This window comes from Notamacropus eugenii, chromosome 6 (genome assembly GCF_028372415.1).
Source record: "Notamacropus eugenii isolate mMacEug1 chromosome 6, mMacEug1.pri_v2, whole genome shotgun sequence".
In the NCBI taxonomy this organism is placed as follows: Eukaryota; Metazoa; Chordata; class Mammalia; order Diprotodontia; family Macropodidae; genus Notamacropus; species Notamacropus eugenii.
Window position 1 is genome coordinate 353,674,086 of NC_092877.1, and position 22,124 is coordinate 353,696,209.

At 41.7% G+C, this 22,124-nt stretch overlaps 1 protein-coding gene across 2 annotated transcripts in view; it reads left to right on the top strand.

Moving 5' to 3' along the window:
• The window catches only part of SLC7A14 (solute carrier family 7 member 14), a 75,868-nt gene extending 61,457 nt beyond the window's left edge, over window positions 1-14,411 (top strand). The window contains exons 1-2 of one of the 2 annotated variants that reach the window (XR_011969108.1): window positions 12,579-12,910; window positions 13,034-14,411. Coding sequence is in view for 1 of the 2 variants with exons in the window: in XM_072618483.1 (XP_072474584.1) it covers window positions 13,034-13,359 (326 nt within the window). In the remaining variant the exon portion in view is untranslated. Of the gene's footprint in view, window positions 1-12,578; window positions 12,911-13,033 lie in introns of those variants that run through there. The other variant, XM_072618483.1, reaches the window with a different exon arrangement.
• The last annotated feature ends 7,713 nt before the right edge of the window (window positions 14,412-22,124 follow it).

Below are 22,124 nucleotides of genomic sequence, written 5' to 3' on the forward strand. Positions count from 1 at the left end.
TATCCCTTCCTCTGTCACCAGAGGGCAGGAAGTAAGAATGTGGGATAATATTGAGAAATTTCTTACAAAAGTAGGAAGGGCCTCAATCATCTCAATGAAATAGAAGGCTGGGAATACAGAACAGCGAAGGGAAAGGAAGGGAACGGAAGGGAAGGGAAGGGAAGGGAAGGGAAGGGAAGGGAAGGGAAGGGAAGGGAAGGGAAGGGAAGGGAAGGGAAGGGAAGGGAGGAGACATAGAAGGCTAAATTATATGCTGCAAGTAAGAGGAACAGGGTGGATAAGGAGGGTGGCAGCTGAAGATGAGACTGAGTGGAAAAGGCTTGGAAATCACCTGTAGAAAATAAAATAGAAAAATCATAAGAGTAAATAAAAGAGGAGATTGCCAAGCAGCAATAAAGACCCAGCTAAGCTACGAAGTAGTAGTGGTGAGAAAGGCAGAGAAAGACTTTATTGTTTCCCCTGGTTTGACCATGAGTGGAACAAGCAACACTCCTGGTGAAAAGCTTTTGACCAGGAAGCAGGAGAATGTAACAGCTATTAGTCCAAAAACCTTGATGAACAACAGATGTTAAGGGGCATAGGTCAGATAAAGGAAGCATATCCAAGATCTAGAAATCCAGGTCACTAGTTTGAGAGCAGCAAGATAGCTCAGTGGATAGAGCATTGGGCTTGGAGTCAGGAAGACTTGAGTTCAAATCCAGTCTCGGGCATTTACTAGTTATGTGACCCTGGGCAGGTCATTTAACCTCTGTTTGCCTTACTCTACCGGAAAAGGAAATGGCACGCTAATTCCAATTATCTTTGCAAAAAATACCACATAGACAGTATTAGTGTGTTATGGTCCATTGGGTTGCAAAGAGTAAAGCACAACTGAACAGTAACAAGGTCGAAAGTGCTGCAAAGGAGCAGAACTGGCAGATCAAGGGTTGAATAAGCACTCGGGGAAGGGAGCCCAAAGTTAGGTTGGGCTCATCCAAAAGGGAGTCCTTTGCGATCAGTTTCTTGAATATTTCTCGGAGGTTCTTGAATATTTAGTTAACAAACATTTCTAAAGCATCTACCTCTTGAATATTTCTCGGAGGTTCTTGAATATTTAGTCAACAAACATTTCTAAAGCATCTACCACGTGTTAAGTGCTGCCATTGTTTGAAGTGTCTGCATTTGGGCTAATACTGCCTGCCTCATTCTTTTGCCTTAGCTTCAGCTATTGCCAGTTTTCCTTTTTTGTTTTATTGAAGCTTTTTTTAATGTATAACTGGCACTCTGCAAGGATCCTTACCCACCTCCACAGAGCACTTTCTTGTTACAAAATAAAATTAAACAAAAGAAACCAACCCACATTGACCATTGTCAGCAATGTATGACTCATCCTGAACCAAAGATCGACCATCTCTCTGCCGAGAGAAAAGAGGCACGTCTTACCATCAATCTTCTTGGTCATAATTGGTCAATATTCTGAAACCTTTCAATTATTTTGGTCATTGTGCAAATTCCTCAGATCCTGAACACTTTACCTCAGCTCATACATATATTCCCAAATTTCTTGGAATTTTTCACCTAATAATAATAGCTAGCACCTATATATTACTTTAAGGTTGGTAAAGCACTTTACAAATATTATATCACTTAATCCTCACACAACTCTAGGAGGTAGGTGCTATAATCATCCCCATCTTACAATTGAGGAAACTGAGGCAGAGGTTAAGTGACTGGCCCAAGGTCACATAGCCACTAAGTATCTGAAGTCAGGTTTGAATTCAGGTTTTCTGACTCCAGGTCTGGGCTCTAGCCACTGTGTCACCAAGTTTCCTAGCACCTCTTGGCAGTCCCCTGCTATCACTGTGTTTCCAAGTGGTAACAGAGGCCTTCAAAGAGTCAAGGACATTTCCTGTGAAAGGGCATTAAATTAGTCCAAAGAGAAAAGATGCATGGCTGTGGAAAATGCCACAAACAAGACTAACTAAAGAGAGGCATCTAGGGGAGATGAGTAACTACAGTAGGGCTCTCTGCACCAGATGGCATCTGAAAAGCTGACTTTTTACTCAGGGGGAAACAATGGATGGAAGGCGGAATCACAGCAAGAGGAGAGCAGAGAGCCAGGTCAGGTTTGGGACCTGGTCTAGAGAGTGAGCCCAGAACAGATATGTGGCCATAAGTGAGGTGGGAAGAAGAAAGCAATGTGTGATCTTCCCAATCTGAGACAGAACATAGGTGTCACTTCTACCAGTGGATGTGAACCAATTGAAAACAATAGAATGCTTTGGGGTAGTTCATTCATAATATGCTAGCAGGGATGGAGAATTAAAATAAAAGGGTAAAGAGCTAGCATAGCTAGCAACAGGTTTTGGAGCTAGCAAATATTTCTTGAGAAATAAGAGGGATGGAAAGAAATAGGAGATTTTGTAAAACTGTGGGTTTTGCAAGGATAAAAAAAAGTTTGAAATCTCAGAGAAAAGAAACCTGGAAAAAGATGAGTGAAAATTCACATCATAGTTAAAAGCCAACAGTTGAGTTGCAAGCACAGACAAAGGATCCCAGAATGTCGTTTCTGGGAGCATCCTGCCAAACCCTCTCATTTGATAGATGAAGACATTGGCTCAAGGTAACACAGGGAAAAAACGTGTTGAGTTGTGACACAGTCACAATTCAAATCCAGATCTTTTGTCTTCAAATCAGCACTCTTTTTGCTAAATTAAAATTCCCTAAGTGCTAGACCCTCTTAAGCTCTTGGGCAGCCCTGTCTCTTATCTGGCTAAACATCCTACAGCATAACCATGGCACTCTCACTGCCTAGCAATTGCCACCTGGAAACACTGAAGTGGAATGCTAATAAAAATGTGACTTACATCACAGAAGTACCATTCTTCCCAGAGTCCCAGAAGCTTTTGCTAAAATTATAGACTTGAGAATTAGAGAAATAGAGAGCTGCAAGAAGTCTCAGCATCACTTTATCTATCCCCCTTGAACCTGAAAAAGGACATTCAGACTGTTGACCATAGAGACTAAAGACCATCCAACCTAAATTTAAGGATCTCCAAAGAGAAAGGTTCCAGCTTCCCTGGAAAACTGTTCTGTTTCCAATGTTCAATTGTCTTACGCAGTTCTAACAATCAAAAACCTCCTTGTGCATGATTAATTTTTTATATCTACCAGTCAATGAAACTTTTATAAGCCCTACATCCACCACAGCCAAAGCATACAACCTTCCAGATTAAGTAAGTTCTGTGAGGCAGTTCAGCACAGTGGATAGAGTGCTGCATTTGGAGTTAGAAGGTATAAGTTTAAATTCAGGCTCTACTAATTACAGCCAGGGTGACTTTGGTCAAGTCATTTAACCTTTCTCTGCCTCAGTTCCACAATGATTAAATTAGATGGTTGGATTATATGTCCTAAAAGCCATCCCTTCCAGCTCTATATCTCTGATCCTATGCTGGGATATAATAACATTAGTAATAATAATTCTATTTATTAGGACATTCTCTGGAGCTATTAGCCCAGACTGGCTAACTTGAACTGTCAAGTTGGATCCCCAGAAGGAGGCTGCTATGTCTCCCCTCAGGATTCCAGAGGTAGAGCTGAGGAAGTTGAACGGTATCTTTCTAATTCATGAGCCCCCACCAATGTTTTCCCTCATATTTATTAATTGATATCAGTTACTTAGCCAGACTTAACTAACTTTTAGAAAGTCCTGCTTACTAATATGACATAGTAATAATAATAGGTTAGCATTTATATAGGGCCTTCAGATTTGCAAAGCACTAAACAAATATTTTCCGATTTTATCCATACAACAACTCTGGGAGGTAGGAGCTATTATTATCCTCATTTTACAAACAAGGAAACTGAAGCAAAGTTTAAGTGACTTACCCAAGCTCACACAATTAGTGAGTGTCTCAGGCCAGATTTAAATTCAAGGCTTCCTCTCTCTGAGTCAAACTATCTATTCACTGCAAATGGTACAAAACATTCTCCACTAGCAATCTATGACATTCCCTCCCACCAGTACCTACAGAATCCAAAAGGAAAGTGGGCTCAACTGTTAATCACATGTGGCAAAGGTCATAACTCAAAGCTCTTAGATATTCTTTTGCTGGAATTCTCAATATATTCTCCTTAGGTACTTCTGTTCGACTCTTTACAGTCTTAAAGTGACCTTTTCCTTAGTGTATCTAATTTGTCCTTGCCTCCTGATGCAAATAGCTGTGCCAGGGACAATGCTAAGACTAGAATACCAAGGAACAAATCCAAATATTCCAACATTCATGAAGTCTTCCTCCAGCCAAAGTGGGAATGGGTGGAGGGCCGCAGGGCAGAAAACTGAGATTGAGGGACTAAGGCTGGAGCCTTCTGCTTTCACCCAAGCAATTCCTTCTCAGGGGCTTGACAGAGGCTCCCACCACTAAGCAGACAAACACGTGAATACTCAGTTCTAAGCTAGTTCATTGGTTTAGCCAATCCCAATCAGACTTCCTATCATGTCTAGTTGAATTGCCTTTGATTGATTCAATAGAGGTGTCCAGACTTTGTTTACCCCTCTCAGATTAAGAGATGTGCTGTCACTTGATAAAAAGTAGAGGGGCTGTTAAGTGGGGTGAGGTAGAGTAACTGTTTGATGCACTTCACCACTACCCTCACCCCCACCCTCACCACCACGCTCACCACCACCCTCACCACTACTCTCACCACCACCCTCACCACCACCCTCACCCCCACCACCCCACTCTTTTGATATGAAACTGCTCTCATGTTTTTGATAAGCATTTGCAAGGCTTTGTTAAAACCCCATAGAAGTCACATCTCCCAGAGAAATAAGGCAGCAGAGACAAGATTTCCTGTTTACAGGTAGGAAACTGAGACGGGAAGCAGTGAAATGTCTTTTAATTGAAGAAGCATTTATTAAGTGTAAGCACCTACTACAGCAGCCCTGGTGCTGGGTGCTAAGAATACAATGACCAAATGAAAGATAATCCCTGCTGTCAATGAACTTGTATTTTTCAAGAGAGGAGAGAGATGGAAAAGGGGAGAATACAGCATGTAAAAATAAATTAACATGAGATCATTTGAGAAGCAAGCTTCTGGAAAGGCTTCTTATAGAAGGTGAGCCTTGCAGGAAGCTAAGTATTTTAAGAGCTGAATGTGAGGAGGCCCCTTGCACCAAGAGAACAAGCATTGGCAAGAAAATAGAATGTGTAAATGAAAGCAATGGGAAATAAGACTGGAAATCCCAACCTGAGGAGCTGACAGTCTATCCTTGAGGCAATGGGAGCCATTTAAAATTCCTGAGCCAGGAATGACATGACCTCTCCCATATCTGCTTTCTCATATTGACGATGTATTGAAATGTTCGAGTCTGGTGATGTTTGTTCAGTTAATAATAACAAAGAAGAAATTAAGAATATTTTGGCAGCTGTGTGGAGGATGGTTTGGAGAAGGGACGGACTGAAAACAGGGAGTTTCCATTGTGGAGGCTGATGCAGTAGCCAGACTGACAGGTGGAACCAAAGGCACAAGGAGTGATATCGTGGAAGTCAGATTCACCAGACTTGGTTGTAAGAGGAGAGGGAGAAAAATGGAGGAAGACTCCAAGATTGCAAAACTAGATAATGGCAAGATTGTGGTAGCCTCAGCAGAAACAGGGAATTAGGATTTCCAGGGGAAGCTAATGAGTTCTTTTGAGGCATGTTGAGTTGAGTATACCTACTTTGCATTATGCCAACTAGAAAGCCAGTCTGGTTCAACATCTTTCTTTCCCACCTTTAGTGATTCCTCCCTGGGCCGCACAGTGTTAAGTGGAATAAAAAATAAAACCTAATTGCTATTGTAACTCATCAGCAATACATGATCTTTTTATAAAGGAACTCAATGAGCCCACTGCGCCAACCACCTCATTACCATCCTGTCTCCATTTCTCCATTACACTGTCATGGACATGCCTGCTTTGGAAATTTAATACCAAAGCAATAAAAAAAAAAGTCCACAAGCCAAACAAAAGCCCTGTGGTTATCTGCGGTAAGCAGGGTTTCCTGTGGGGAAGGGACTCCCCAGGAAGAGGGGGACCCACCCAACCCAAGGTCAGGTGGGCCTCCTCCCTCCTAGTCCCTGCTGGAAGAGCTGCCTGATTCACTTGGTCAACCCACCCATGTGTGCTAAGCTCTGTGCCTGTGGGGCAAGAAGGATGGCCACCATTATTTACCTAAGCACACCACTTTTTAGAACTGGATCTTTGTCCTGGATTTCTTCCAAGAACTTTGGGGCCCACTGAGTTATGAGTCTTTGGCTTAACTTTTTGAGTACTATGCCTGGTGGGGTTTCCTTTTTAACTCCAGAATCAAGTTTCCAACAGAAGAGAAGTTAGTTAAACGTGTATTGAATTTCAATATGAAGACCCCAAGCCCTGGGAGAATAGTGAGTGTCTCTTCCTCTCCCCTCTCCTCCTCCCCACTCTCACCCACCAGCATTCTTTTTGCAGCCCCTGAAATAATAAAGAATCCTAACAGTAATAGCTAGTATTTATCCAGCTACCATATCACTTAGCTGCCCCTGAAACCTGCCCACAGAAAACTGCTCACATTCACATAATATTTCAAGGTTAGCAAAAATGTTTTCCTCCCAACTCCAGAAGGTAGGCAGTACAAGTATCATTATTCTCATTTTGCAAAGGAGGAAATTGGACTCTGATGGAGTTCTTATGTGCTTGGCACATAGTAAGCACTTAATGCTTACGGACTAGCTGTTGCAAGCTTTCATAGAATCACGGAATTCCAGAGTCTCAAGGCTGGAAAGGGTGAGCCTTAAATGCCAGGCTGGGAAGCTGATATATCCTAGCAGCAACAAGGAGACACTGAAAATAACTTAGTGAAGGAATAATCTGCTGCTGCTATAAGATTATTATCTCATTTTGGTTCTTTGAATATTGAGATTTTTGTGTTTGGTGATATTTTATGAATTCCTAATTTTAAAAAAACTGTTATTCTTAAAGGCTTTCTAATCTACCCTAATAAAATGTAAACCTCCGAGAGCAGGAGTTATTACTTTTCTGTCTTTATGTCCCCAAAGTTTAGCACAGTACATTGACTGATTGATGACTGGCAAGAATATGGATGGTTCATTCCTATGAGCTCCTCATCCCCATAATAGTGAGATGCAGAGAACACTATATTTGGAAATCCTAAAATGTGGGAATTTGGGAATTGGAAGGGACCTCAGAAGCATCTGCTTCAGCTTGGGCCTGAATAAGAATTCTCTTTATGACAATAAGTGGTCATCCAACCTCTGCTAGAAGACCTAGAATAAGGGGGAGCCTGCTATCTTCCCAGGTACCTCCAAGGGAAACCTTGAAGAGTGTGTCTGGGGAGTTCTTTACATGCACGGTGGCTGGCATCCAATACATCATCACAACGAAAGGGCAGCACATCAGAATGAAAGGACTATGAGCAGGTTTGTTTTCACTGAAGGACTCAGGGTCCAAACACAGTTCTGTTAGTGACTCCTTTCTACTTGGGACCCTGGCCAATCAACCTGGTCCTGAACAAATCCTCTCTCTCTCTCTCTCTCTCTCTCTCTCTCTCTCTCTCTCTCTCTCTCTCTCTCTCTCTCTCTCTCTCTCTCTCTCTCTCTCTCTCTCTCTCTCTCTCTCTCTCTCTCTCGCTCTCTCTCTCTCTCTCCCTCTCTCTCGCTCTCTCTCTCTCTCTCTCTCTCCCTCTCCCTCTCCCTCTCCCTCTCTCCCTCTCTCCCTCTCCCCCTCCCTCTCTCCCTCTCCCTCCCCGGGCCCAATTTTTCTCATCTGAAACAACAACAAAAATAACTAGTGTTTAGATAGCATTTTAAGATCTACAAAACATGTTACAAATAATATCTCGGTTTATCTGCAAAAGGGCGTGGGGTAGCTAGATGGCATCGCAGGTCCCTCCCAGCTCTCAATCCTCTGGTTCTTTGGAACACATTGTGTTCCAATTGCTCATTTGAGGTTTCCACAGGCATTTCTTCTGATTTTCCATTCCTTATTGAAGATTCTTTGTCTGAACTCTTTGCACTCCTTCACCTGACTTGGCAGCTCTAGGTGGTGCAGTGAACAGAGAGCCAGGCCTGGAGTCAAGAAGACCTGTGTTCAAATCCAGCCTCAGACACTCACAAGCTGTGTGACCCTGAGCAAGTCATTTAACCATTGTCTGCCTCAGTTTCCTCAACTGTGCAATGAGGATAATAACAGCACCTACTTCCCAGGGTTGTTGTGAGGGTCAAATGAGGTGCTCAGCACAGTGCCTGGCACATAGCAGACACTTAAGAATTACTTGTTTCCTTCCTTCTCTAAACCCAGCACTTTCTCCAGTACACCATAAGAACTCATCTTTATATGGGACTTTGGGAGAATAGACTTTGTAATGAAAAGAAGGCTCTCACCTTAAAGCCAGGAAGATGTGGGTTCAGATCCTGCCAGCAACATAGACTATCTGCATGACCCTAAGCAAATCACTTAAGCTCCAGTGCTCTAAGACAGTGGGGTCAAACTCAAAGAGAAAGGGCAACCACTAACCTCATACATAAAGATCCCTGCGGAGCTCATATTGACTTGGGAAACCACGTGTTAACTTTATCCATGCTTTATTGTATCTTTATTTTGTTAGATATTTTCCAACTATGTTTCAGTCTGGTTTGGGTGTATTTGGGAGGGGTGGGGGTGGCCTGCAGCCGGCAGATCACGTTTGACCCTCTGCTCTAGACAACTCTCTAAAGGTAGAAGTTGAAGAGAAGGAGACAGCTAAGTGATGCAGAGGATAGAGCGCGGGATTTAGAGTCAGGATAACCCGAGTTCAGTCTCTATGATTCTGTTTCCTTCTCTGTAAATGGTGATAACAGCATCTCTCTCCAAAGACTGTTGTGAGAACTGAATGAGTTAACGCATGTAATGGGCTTGCAAACCTTCAAGCTTCTGTTATTACTCGAGCTATTATTATGGTGCTGTCCTGCATTGGAAGAGGAATTTTCTCACCCATGAGTTCCCTATTACCAATGACAACACAAATCCCTATCCCCATATAGCACTTTATGGATAAAGGGAGTTCATATTAAAAAGTAGAATGCTCTATGAGTGAGAGGACTCATCTTGGAGTAAGGAAGGCCTGGGTTCAAGTCCTGATATATATAAGTTGCTTGACCATGGATAAGCCATTTATCCTCTTTACTGGCCAGGCATCAGTGGAGGGAGTCAGCACACTGGGAGCTCCCTATGCTGGTGATATTAAAGGTCTGGACAGCAACGCCTTCAAGAGATACAGATACATATACATACCTATATATGTGTATAAATATATATGTATTGTGTAAGAACATATGGATATGTAAATACATATCTGTATACAATATAAAGGTATGCATATATGTGCATAGGCATGTGAGTACATACATATAGACATATATGCATTTATAAAAATATATGCAGATATGCATGCCTACTTATACATATGGGCATATTCAAATTCATCGATGTAGAGCTAGAAGTGATCTAAGCAATCATCTTATCCAATTCCCTCATTTTCAGAGCCCCAGAAGGTTACATGACTAGTACAAGGTCACCCAGCAATTTCAGCCCAAATGCTCTGACTCAAAAGACTAGCCTTTTAAGCTTACAAATAACTTGCCTCACAACCATCCAAGTCCACTAATGCAAGCATTAGGGTTCAGGGAACTTTGAGTTCCAATCCTGTCTCTGGCCACATACTAGTTGTGTGTCCCTGGGCACATTGTCCGCAGCTCTGTGCCTGGGTTTCCTCTGTAAAATATGGACCATACTGATCTCCCTGGCAGGGCCATTTCAAGGCTCAAAAGAGATGGTGGATATAAAACATTTTTAAACATTCTGCAGGTATTCTGTGTTGGGAAGCTGTCCTCAGCACTGTTATTATTCAGGATTTTAGGACCTCCCAGATTCCCTATTCCAACCCCCTCATCTTACAGATGAGGAAATTAGCTCAGAAAAGTTTGTGCCTCCCCCATGATCCCACAGCTGGGAACACAGCATCCTTCCCTAGACACACTAGAACTTTCTACCTGTTTGCTACCTACTGGATAGTTCCTACTTCCTGCATCATTTCTGAAAGAGCAAACAAAATGGCAGAGGAGAAAAACCTTTCAGCAGATGCCAGGATCCTTCCCCAAAGGCAGCCTCCATCATTCTCAGGGCACCTTAGCCCTCTGCCTAATGCAGGGGCTGAAACACAGACCAGTAACCAGCTGAGAGCATGAGGACCTCCGATGGGGGGCTTTCATGTTGCCATGTTCTTAAGGAGCCTTTCCTCTCTTAAAGCAGTATTGCTGTTACTGTATACAGTGTTTTCTTGTTCTGCTCATTCTGCCTTTCCTTATTTCATGTGTTTCTAGAATCAAACAGCTCATCATTTCTTATAGCAGAGTAGTATTCCATCACATTCATATACCACAACTTGTTCAGTCATTCCCCAATTGATGGGCATTCCCTCAATTTTCAGTTCCTTGCCACCACAAAGAGAGTTGCTGTCAACATGTTAGAACACATTAAATGTTTTGCTTTTTCCCTAATCATCTTTGGCAATAGACCTGGTAGTGGTATTGCTAGGTCAAAGGCTATTCCACTCTGTCCTGCTTGACACAAACCAGGAGTTCACAAACTGACACTAAAACATGGTATATGAGAAAAAGCCATGAGGCCAGAAGATCAGGATTCAGATTTCAACTGGATCATAGACTGACTGTGTGACCTTAGGCAAGTCAATTAAATTCCCTGGATAATCCCTTATACTTTCTATGCCTCCTACTGTCTCAAAGACATTATGTCATTTAAACATTGATCTAAAGTAAGGGTCCATAAACTTGCGTTGGCTTTTTTTTGTACTTTGATACTTGTACTTTAATATGATTTATGTCCTTTGTAATCCTACGTATTTTACTGTGTTCATTTAAAAGCATTATTCTGAGGAGGAATCCATAGGCTTCACCAGACTAAAAAAGAGGTCCATGTCATAGAAAAAAATGTTTAAGCTGATCTAGAACCAGAAGACATTCAGGACACTTTATACAGATGAGGAAACTGAGGCCAAGGAGATTAAGTGATCTGCCCAAGGTCCCACAGGTAATATAGTGACAAAGATAGGTCATAGGATCATAACTCCAGAGCTGGAAGATGCCTTAGAGGTACCCCTTCATTTCACAGATGAGAGATCTGAGATTCAAGGAGGTTGTAACTTGCCCAAGGTCACAAAGGCAGTGAGCAGCAGTGGTAGGATATGAGGCCAGCTCCTCTGACTCCAGAGACAGTGCTCTTTCCACAATATCAGGATGCAAGTTGAAATAAGGCAGCACTTCTCTCACAAATGAAGCTCGTCAGAAGAAAGGTGCTATTTAAATCATCCCTTATTCTAATACCTCATCATAGCCAGGTGCTGCCTGAAGCTGAGCATACTGCAGCTTCCCCTAATTCCCACAGATTTCCAGAAACTGCCCCCTGTTCACTCCTCACAGTGAGCTGAGAAAAGCAGCACGAACAAACCATGTTGCTACTGTACGGGAGCCTTCCAGCAACTGCGTTTATTCCTCCATTACAAAGCCTTCATTTATAGGAGGGGGGGAGGGGGGGAAGAGAGGGATAGGGAGGAGGGGGGAGGGGGAAGAGGGAGGGGGAGAAAAAGACAGAGAGAGAGAGAGAGACAGAGAGAGAGAGAGACAGAGAGGGAGAGAGAGAGCCTTTGTGCCACTCTTACATTTTTCCAGCTTAAGAGTAAATAATATTTAACACAACTCCAGTCACAGAGATCAAGGGACCAGACAGGATCCACAGTGTTATTCATATCCTTTAGCTAGGGACCAGAACACTTGTCCCCACTGGAAGGGGCCAGAGCTGTGGCAGTATCCACAGAAAGCATAACAAAGTAAAACCTCACCTCAGAGTATACATACACTTTTCAGAGCTGGAGGACACAACCTTGTGACCCAATGCCTCATTACAAATTAACAAAAGGTGTGGACCTTCCTACAAAACAAGCCTCTCCTAATCAAGCTTCCCTTAATAGACTCCACCTAAGGCCTATTAATGGGTGGGAAAGATCTTTAATTCTCATTGCCTATGGTTGTTTACATCACAGGTTCAAATCCCTTCTCAAACACCCTGGAGAAGTTGCTTACCTTCTCTGGGTTTCTTCATCTATAAAATTAGAGGGGTGGATTCAGTGGTCTCTAAAATCTCTTCCGGATCTAAAATCATAACTATAGTTTACTATAGTTTCTTCATTTGTAAAATGGGAGAGGGCACACTCCATGACTTCTAAGATCCTTTCCAACTCTAAATCTCTGATACTCCAACTGAAGGTCTTCGAGTCCAGCAATATTGGCCCGTTTATTTAAAAAAAAATACAACTGACCACCACCCCATTTTCCACCAAGATTATGTCTAATTTCTGACACTTCTTTTCTCTTCCACATCCTCCAGCCCAGCATCAGGAAGAGCAAATACCCAACTGAAAAGATGAAACTGCTGTTTAAGAAGTGACAGGCCACATCTGCAGATAATTAACTCTAGGATTCATGACCAATTAGGCCTATAAATCTCTGCTTACTTTGGCTCCTGGAAGGACGATTTCACTAGGGCTTTTTGGAGAGTCAGATGAGAAATTCAAGCTTGAAAAGGAATACTTACCACCCAAAAGAGACAGGAATTCTCAATTGCCCAGAGCAGCAAAAAACAGGCTTTGACCTTCTGGATCCTGGAATGCCATCAGGCTAAGTAACAGCAAAGCAATGGGTGCCAACTCAGCAAAGCAGAGGCAGGGACGGTGAGACTGGGCCAAGGTGTGGAGCTACCAGCTAGCAGCCTTTTCATTCATATTGGTGATCCTCATAAAACCATCCAGATTGGCCTTACCACCCAAACTCAATTTAAGAGGTAGAGATGTAACCACTTAGTGAGTTTTTTTATGTGTATTTGTTTTCCTGATTGGATTGTAACCTTCCTTGGCTCTAAGATGAAAGAAGCAACAGCTAATGCCATCTGTGTCTTTCCCTACAGGTATGCTGATTTATTTTGGATATGGGATATGGAACAGCACGCTGGAAATCAGTGCCAGAGAAGAGGCCTTGCACCAGAGCACCTACCAGCGCTATGACGTGGATGACCCTTTCTCTGTAGAGGATGGCTTCTCCTATGGCCCAGAGGGCGAAGGCCAGCAGGACTGGGGAGGAGCAGCAGCTGAAGACAAAGGCTTCTATTACCAGCAGATGTCAGAGGCAAAGGAGAACTGCCGGACAAGTAGCAAAGCGAAAAGCAAAGGCAAACCCAAACAGAACTCGGAGGCCCTGATTGCTAATGATGAGTTAGAGTACTCGCCAGAGTAAGAGCGAATAAGTAAAGGGTGGAAGAGATGGTGATTATGGGCAAGCTGACCCGAGGGTTAGGGGTGAAGGCTTTCTCAGCTCTCATTTTGCAATTGTCCCATAAGTCAGTCCTCCCAATCGTAGCCTGTTCTTTGTTATTTCCCTCTTCAGGATAATTCTGTTAAAAAAACGTTTAACCTGAACCCTGCAATTGACCTTCTTCTTCCATCCTTGCCCCTCCCCCCCAACTAGCAAAAAACCAAACCCAACAAGGCTGACACAGAATCTCTCTTCATTCCAACTGTCAGAAGTGATTCGAATGAGAGTTTCTGACCCCTCTGCTTTAGGGGTTGACTCAAAGGTTCTTTACAGCCCTGATGAGACACCAAAAAGCATAGCCCAATGCTTCCATCTCAATGAGAGAGGTGCCAAAGCTGGTGGGTAAATGAAAAGTCACCAGATTCATCCCATCCTCCGAGTCAGGGAGGGCACAAGGCATGTTCTCAGTCTTTTCAGCTAAGAGTCCCTCACCACAAATGAATGGTGCGAACAAGTTAGTTGGCATTTTCTTAGCAAGGAATATAATGTCCTGAAAGCTCACAAAATTGAGTTCTTAGATAAGACAGGTACCTCTTTGTGTTTACTAAGGGACTTCACCCACATGTACCAATGGACCCATCAAAGATCAATGGATCTAGGACACATCCCCCAATGACTCGTAAGTCTGCAGCGATGGAGCCATGTGGACTAAGTGGTATGGCCTGAAGTCCCATAAAGATTTCTGTTAAAAGTGTGATGGGGGGGGGGGGGGAGTCCAAAGAGCCCCAGCAGAAATCATTAGCCACTTCCTTTGCACCTGCAGCAGTGAAGGGAGTGCCTATTCCCCACACTGATGAAATCAGTAATCCATGGAAGCATTTGCTTTCAAATCAAGCTCAAGATATCTGACCAATACAAAGATTTAAAAGGGAAGTCAAAGAAAGTTACAGTCTCATGGGACTCGGTGGAAAAATTCGGTCAAATTTGTTTTATCACTCAATAAAGATCTTAGCAAGTAGATCTTCCTCCAGCCATTAAGGTCTCCCAGAAAATTCTTTTCTATTTTTAAAATATCAAATTGTGTAGTACTTGGATATATCTAACCATTTGACTAGTGGGTGCTACTCTGAAAAATGTTGACATATGCCTAGTTGGATAATAGCATTCCACAAGCCTCCATCCCACCTCAGAATCAGCTGATCCAGGGGGTACATACCTATGTACCACTGCTCATTTCCCCAAGTAGTATCAGTGAAGCCACAAGGGAGGGGGAATCTCTCACCAGGTGAGGTACTCAATCTGGGCTTTACTAAGTATTCTTACAAGAAAAAAAAAAAAGCTTTTCTTCCTACCCCAACCCCAAACAAAGTGTGGTAGAAGTATTAAGAGTAACACGCAACCAACTGAACATTTTCCCTTTAGGTTACTGGCTGCCTCTCCCCGCAGGCTTCACTGTTCCTTGCATGCAAGCTCAAACAAAACTGTTTCATATTGCTTTCAGCTAAAATCTTTGCAAGAAGGATCCTGGGGAAGGGGGGAAGAGTTTTTTTCTCCATCCTGCTGTTTTTCTAACTCCATCAAGCAACAATATGCCCTGGTCCTTCCCTTTCTAAGTACCAGGGCTTTGTGATCTCAGCCTCCTCGTTTGCTTTGGGATGATGGTGAGCAGACAGCTGCCCTGTACAGAGACTGACAGAGTAGATCCAGGGTTGTCTCCCATAGAAGGCCACATGTGGCCTTCGAGGTCCTCAAATGTGGCCCTTTGGCTGAATCCCTTTCACAAAAGGATTTTGTTCTGTAAAACTTGAACTCAGTCAAAAGGCCAAACCTGAGGACCTCAAGGGCCACTTGTGGCCTAGAGGCCACAGGTTCCCTCCTGCCCTCCCTCCCCCAGAGCATCCCATCTCAGCTACCCATCACTATAACTAAAAAACAGGTTTAACAGGTAGAGCCATCCCTTCAAAATCACATTTGAAATCATTCCCAAGAAAGCAGCACAATGCATGAGTAATACTCCCTAAACTTATCAGTACTCATTTAAAGAAAAAAAATCCTTTGCGGTTATTGTTTTGAAATTTTGATTGCCTGTTGGCTTCGCTGAGATTCTGACCTTCATCAACAATATTGTGTTTCTCTCATCTGAACTTCCCTTAGGGAGACAGTGCCTGGTCTGAAAGGAAAAGGAATCTGAAAGAGCAGATGGGTAATGAAATTCATGCTTTTATGTTCATTTTGCACACTGGAGGGAGACAATCACTGGTAACCTTTGTGGGGGGTGGGAAGATGATGGATTTATTTTAAGGCTCATCAAACCTACCCTGTTTGAATATATCCAATTACATTTTAGATCAGTCTCTAAACTGGTAGGGGGAAAGTAATTGTTAATTAGCTTCGCAGCAGGGAGAAAAATAGGGGGGAAGGAGAATAACAAAAATCTTAATGCAGAAAGAAGAGATTAGCAGAGGTCTGTTGGGAGGTTTGGTGGCCATTTTCCCCCTAGTTGTATTCAATAGTTCAATTCAACAACTGTTTATTAATCACCTACTGTGTGCAAGGCCCTGTTATAGGCACTGGGGTTACAATAACGAAATTAAAAAGCAGTCCCTTTCTTCTTCAAGGTGCTTATATTCTACTAGAGAATAATTGAAGTAAAAACTTTAGAGGCCACATAATCCAACCCCCTTATTTTACAGATAGGGAAACTGAGTGTCAGAGGTATTCCTACATCATAGGATAATAAATATAGAGTATCTAGTCAATCCCCTCATTTTACAGATGGGGAAACTGGAGCCCAGGGAGGTTGTGATTTGTCCAAAGTCACAAAAGTAATGAACATCAAACGCAGGATTTGAGCACAGGTCCACCAACTCCCAAGTTAATGCTCATTCCACTGTGCTGTGCTCCACCTCCTTCTTGGTATACAAATAAAGAAATACACTATCATTTGAGAAGGGAGAGGAAATTAATGAGACGAGATGACAAGAAAGGCTTCCTATGGAAGATGGCCCCCGAAATCAGCCTTAGAGGAAGCCAAAGAATCTCAGAAAGGAAGGTGAGGAGGGAGGAAATTCTAATTACAGAAAAGTCTGAGCAAAGACACAGTGATGGGAGATGGCAGAAAGTTAGAGGAACAAGGCCTACGCCAGTCTTTTTGGAAGAGCAAGAGAGTAAATGAAAGTAATGAGCAAAGTGCAAGAAAAGAAAGATGTTTTGTGTGTTATAGCTGGTAAAGTTCATTCTTTTGCATCGATCACCAAAGCTCCTGTGATAGTGGGACAATTATTGCAAAAGAATGAAAAGTATTCTTTCTCCCTAATAATAGATAGTAAGGAGAGTGTGGATAATTGGAATGCACTGATAATCTTCAGATCTCATTTTAATCCATCATTCCACCCATCTCTTCCATGAAACATCTTACTGAATTTAATTCATATCAGCCCAAAGAATATTTTTATTAACTACGTGCCAGACGTTAGAGTGACAAAGTTGAACAAATCAGTCCCTGACCTCCAGGAGCTTATATTCTGTTGAAATTGCTAGGAAACAGAAAGTCTCTGGATCCGTGGTCCTTCATTAACCCTGTGACCAACTGGCTTGGATTCTATTTCCTGAGCTGTTTCCTTTCAAATTGCCTCCCCTGGAACCAGGGCCATAACAGCTGGCAGAAGGGAAGAGAGAAGTAGGTGGCTCAAATAATCCTTGGGTTAGGTGATCTGCTCCTGACTTGCTCAGCATTGTATGAGAACTGTTCTTTTCTAACAGCTGGTCTGGCGTTTATTTTTCCTTTGTTTTTTTTAATCGGACGGGCCTATTCTCTGTGTTTAAAATCAAATTAAGTGGACCGCCTCATTTGCATCCCACTTCCTAAATGTGCTGACTCAAGAAGTTGGCTTCCATTCACAAAAACCAGCCTCTTGGGACCAAAACCACAAAATTCATGGGATGTAAATTTGAAATTAAATATTTTATCAAAAGCACTAAGAAGTCATTGATCAAATCTGTACTTTTTACAGCTTCTGTTTAGGTACAAAAAATACCCAGCAAATTTTTAAATTCTTAGGATATACCTGTCATCTAAATTGTGTTAGAAATGAATGCCAATAAGAATGTGATAACTGAAACTATGTCTGATAATGGCATAAAATGAGGTTGACACCACCTTCTCCTTTGCACTAGACCTGGGTGCTAGAAAAAATCTGTCCCAGGCTACGAATGGCTGGTCTTTTCTTTACCATGAGTTTTTATTGTGATCTGTTGATGTAAAAACATAACAAATCACAGAAAACCCTCCAAATTCATGCTAACAGTGGAAAGCGGTGAGAAATATGCCCATTTTAAATAGTGTATGCTGACATTTTCATGTCTTCCTTTCAGTTTCACCACAAAATTAAACATGTCTTTTAGCTTGAGCTATTAAATTTTTACATTCCAATAGAATGTAAGCTCCTTAAAGAAACAGACTGCCTGCATTCTTCATCTGTCTCTGGTACATAGCACTCACTTAATAGATGATTGTTGATTAACTGATTAATTAATTGGGCACTCTACCAGAAATCATAAACAAAGGCATAGGCATATGACATTTGCATTTTTCTTTTAATCTACAAGAAAATTATGTCATCATACCTACTCATAATCTTTTATACTTCTTTGGTCTACATGGCAAAAAAATAATTATTATTATAAATAACTTCTTCAGATTAAGACCATTCTAAATTAATGAGAATCTAAGGAATAGGGATATGGATTGGACCTGTGATTTCATTATTATAGGAAACTACTGGATAAGAAAATTCTCTCTGCCAAAGCAGAATGGCACCTTTTCTGAAACTTCTAGTCTTAGAGAATTGCTTAGAGAACTAAGTAATTAAGTGGCTTGCCTCAGCGTCATTGAGCCAGTGTGTGTCCGAAGCTGCACTTGAACTTGACTCTGTCCTCTAAGCCACACTGCCACTCATTCATTTAGATCTGTCTTTTTGTTTTAAATTAATAAAAATTATAACATATCCTTTCAGAATCTATTTTCATTACACACAAGTTCCTTTAGTAGTCATCACAACTAATCAAGAACTTCCAAGCCCCGCTGAGGCTGCTTTATTGGCCAGATAAGGTTCATCTCTAATTAACAAATCCCTTGGTTTAAGGCTGCTTCAAGGTGCTAAGATTGTTTCTACTGACTTTAGTACATTGTTTCTGCCTAAACCAAACGGAAACTTCTACAAACATTATTCCCAGTTCTCCTGGAAATGTTTGACACAAGTGACATCATTTAGAACACATTTGGCTACAATCTATGAGTAAGTCCCTGGTCTGTACTTCCTTCAAGGCTACAGGATGGAAGACTCACTCCTCCTCCAAAGAACAGGTCAAGATAGCCATGTAGAATCCCCAGAGCAAAGAGGGAGAATGGGTGTTTGAAACTAAGCCAAATCCTCCAGATCAGAATCAGTTCCCTTGAGAGGTGACAGAGACCAGGAAATGTCTCCATGCCTGAACCATGACTGTAGCGACAGAATTGGGCAGCCAATAAACCCTCCTCAGACCCAAGGTATTCAAATCACAGGTTGATATAGACCCACCTGTGAATAATGCAACCTCCACATTCTACAATGTCTGGGCAGAGCCCATCCTTGAGAAAGGAAGGAGTAACTCCATGTTTCATAACCAGATCTTCCTTTTTCTTTTTTTGCAGTATCCCCTTTTCCTAAAGTTACAGCATTAACGGACATAATGTTTACACTAGCCTAAGTTATTTTGAGTCCCATCTACAATGTTTACTATCTTAGTGACCTTGAACAAGTCTCAGGGTCACTGCTTAGGACTCAGTTTCCTCATCTTAAGAAAAATTAGAGGAATAGACTAGCTAACCCCCAAGCTTCCTTCCTTTAGATATGTGATCCTGCCTGAGTGGCCTTGGGAAAAATCACTGAAATTTCCTTCTCTACAAAACAAAGGGTTGGACCAGATGGCTCCTGAGGTCCCCTCCAATTCTAGATCTTGTCATACTACGACCTGCTCCTGAGAAATTCTCCAGACTTGACCCTAGTCAAATAACCTAAATGTTATTTCCAGAACCATTTATATTTATGTAGAATGAAATGCAAGGAACCAAAATGGGCTCCACTGGTCAGAGGAAGGAGCAGCTGCTATGTGTCCCACTATGGAGACCTTCAAGTAGAGACTGAATTGGAATTGACAGAGACTTGTTGGAAAGGTTGTAGAAGGGATTTCCGCTCAGATCTCAGTTGAACTAGGTGGCTTTTAAAGTCTTTTCAAGCTCCATAGTTCTTGGATTCTGTGATTTGACACCTTCTATAATTCTTCCTTTAGTTTTAATTTATGTTTTCTTTTTTTAAAAAAAAACCAGACCTTTGGAAAATTCCCTTCAGTGACACAGATCAGCACCTCATCTATAATCCATAGTCCTGCAGAGTTACCCCGAGGTAAAGTAGTCTGCCCAGGGTCACATAATCAACATGAGTCAGGAGTAAGACTTTAACCCAGGTCTTTCTAACCTTGAATCCAGTTCTCTTTCCTTAATCAAATTGAGTCAAGTCAACTCAAGTCAACAAGCATTTATTAAGTACCTACTATGTGCCAGGTGCTGGAGATATAAAGAAAGACCTAAAAAAACAGTATATGTTCTCAAGGAATTCACAGCCTAATGAGAAAAAAACATGCATCAACTGTGAACAACCAAGATATGTACATACATATATGTATATATAAAGGGCATGTTCCCTCTCATTTTGTTCCTGTATCAATATTTTATTTCCTTTGAAAATTTATAAGAAATATTATTCATATTTCCCTTTCCTGTATTAATGCACTACACTTATTAATTTGTTTATGTGAGGGAGTGGTTGGGCTTAACCTCTGATCTCCCTGGTGTAGATAATTCTCAAACTCCTTCCATAAACTGGCAACTCCTTTGGCACTGATAGGTCGAAGGCTTGCCTGGCACCATTGAGAGGTTAAGTAGTTTGCCCAGGGTCTCACAGCCAGTATACATCAAAAGTAAGACTTGAAGCTAGGTCTTCCTCACTCCAAAGATTGGCTCTCTATCCCTTATTCCATGTTGTCTCTCTTTTGCTTAAGAAGAAAAAGGTATCCTCACTTTTCTTGGTCTGCCTGAGTGACCCAAGGATGGTAACTGTACCATTCTTCATTTTCTCTCTTTGATTCCTTTCTTTTTTCTCTATGAAAAAAATAGGCCTCCTTTCTCTTCTCAGCTCTCAAGCTCCAGAAGGTAAAAAATACTATCCTTACTCTTGCCTTACTTTAGGGAAGGTTGTGGGGTTTACCTAATATTAACATATGCTTTGAAATTGACATATACTCAGCTATCAACTTAAATGGTGTAGAAACCCATAAACGGTATTCTAGATGGATGGAGAAAAGATGACCTGTAATATTTTCCTTCTAAGGAAATCATCCAGGAATTCCACTGCAGAGAAGTGAGTCTTTCTAGAGATGGTGGCTCCCACTTGGATCCCTCTAATGCAGGAGTTCTGAAGCATTTTTTGTGTCATGGACCCTTTAGCAGTCTGGTAAAGTCTATGGACCTCTTCTGAGAATCATGTTTTATTGCCTAGATTCACAATTGAAAGAAATGCTAAATTAGAGGTTAGTGAAAATAAAGATACATTTTTTTCCATCCAAATTCACAGACTGCCCCTGAAATCTATCCACAGACCTCTTAGCGATGCATGAGCCCCTGATCTTTGGAGAGGTCAATGAACGAGACACAGCACTACTCAGAACTAGGAAACAAACAGCTGGAGGATCACTCACATGCATTAGGTAACTCCTCTGAGCTTTTCCCCAACAGTTTTTTTCATAGGCACCACTTGCATGAGCAAGGATATTAACAGTGAACCTGAGGGTCATTGGATTTTCCCAGGAAGCATAATGGGGGGGGGGGGGCAAGAATCCTTTTCATTTTGATGAACAGATAAGGCATGAGTCCCTTTATGGTGGGCCCTGGGAGCTAACTGTGCTCATGCATCCCCTGACAAATAGCAAGGAAAGGCTAAACTGGGGAGGGATCCCAAGCTCCCATCTTCCAAAGCAAACACACTCTTTGGTTGCTGAATCATAAATACCTCAACTGTTTTTGCTTATGTAAGCAACTCCCCAAGGTTTGCATAAGACATCCCTGGTCCTTATTTCACTTGGTCACAATTGTCTGATGATGAAACTCAACTTCTAGCTTTCTCACTGTGGAAAATATAAGAGAAAATCACTGTTTGATTCGTATCTGATGTTATAAATACAGCTTGTAAATTCTATCGATTTTTTGTTTTGTTTGGTCCTTGAGAAGTACAACTTGCTTTCTGCCGATGGTATTTTCTGGTGTTCATTCTCTGATGTTTTGGTTATGAAACTGCTGTATTTGCTTTTAAAAGTGTTCCTTTTTTGTGGTTTTCAATTCCCATTGGTGCACCATACAATGGGGTGTTGTGTGTTATGAAGAAAGAAAAAAAATATATGCAGATATATATTATGGAGTGGATTTTATGTTCCAGTGACTGTAGTGTTAACATTATATTGACTTATTGAGAATCTGGGGAAATTCTAAACTTAACAAAATGTGTCTATTTTAATAAATACATAAAGCTTTATTGTGTGCCTTCACATTAAAAATGGGTTTATAAAGAGACTCCGGAACAGAAGTGTCTTGCTATAAATTTCCAGAGTAATGTAAAGCTTTCACACAGATATTTAAACCACAACAACACCAAAAA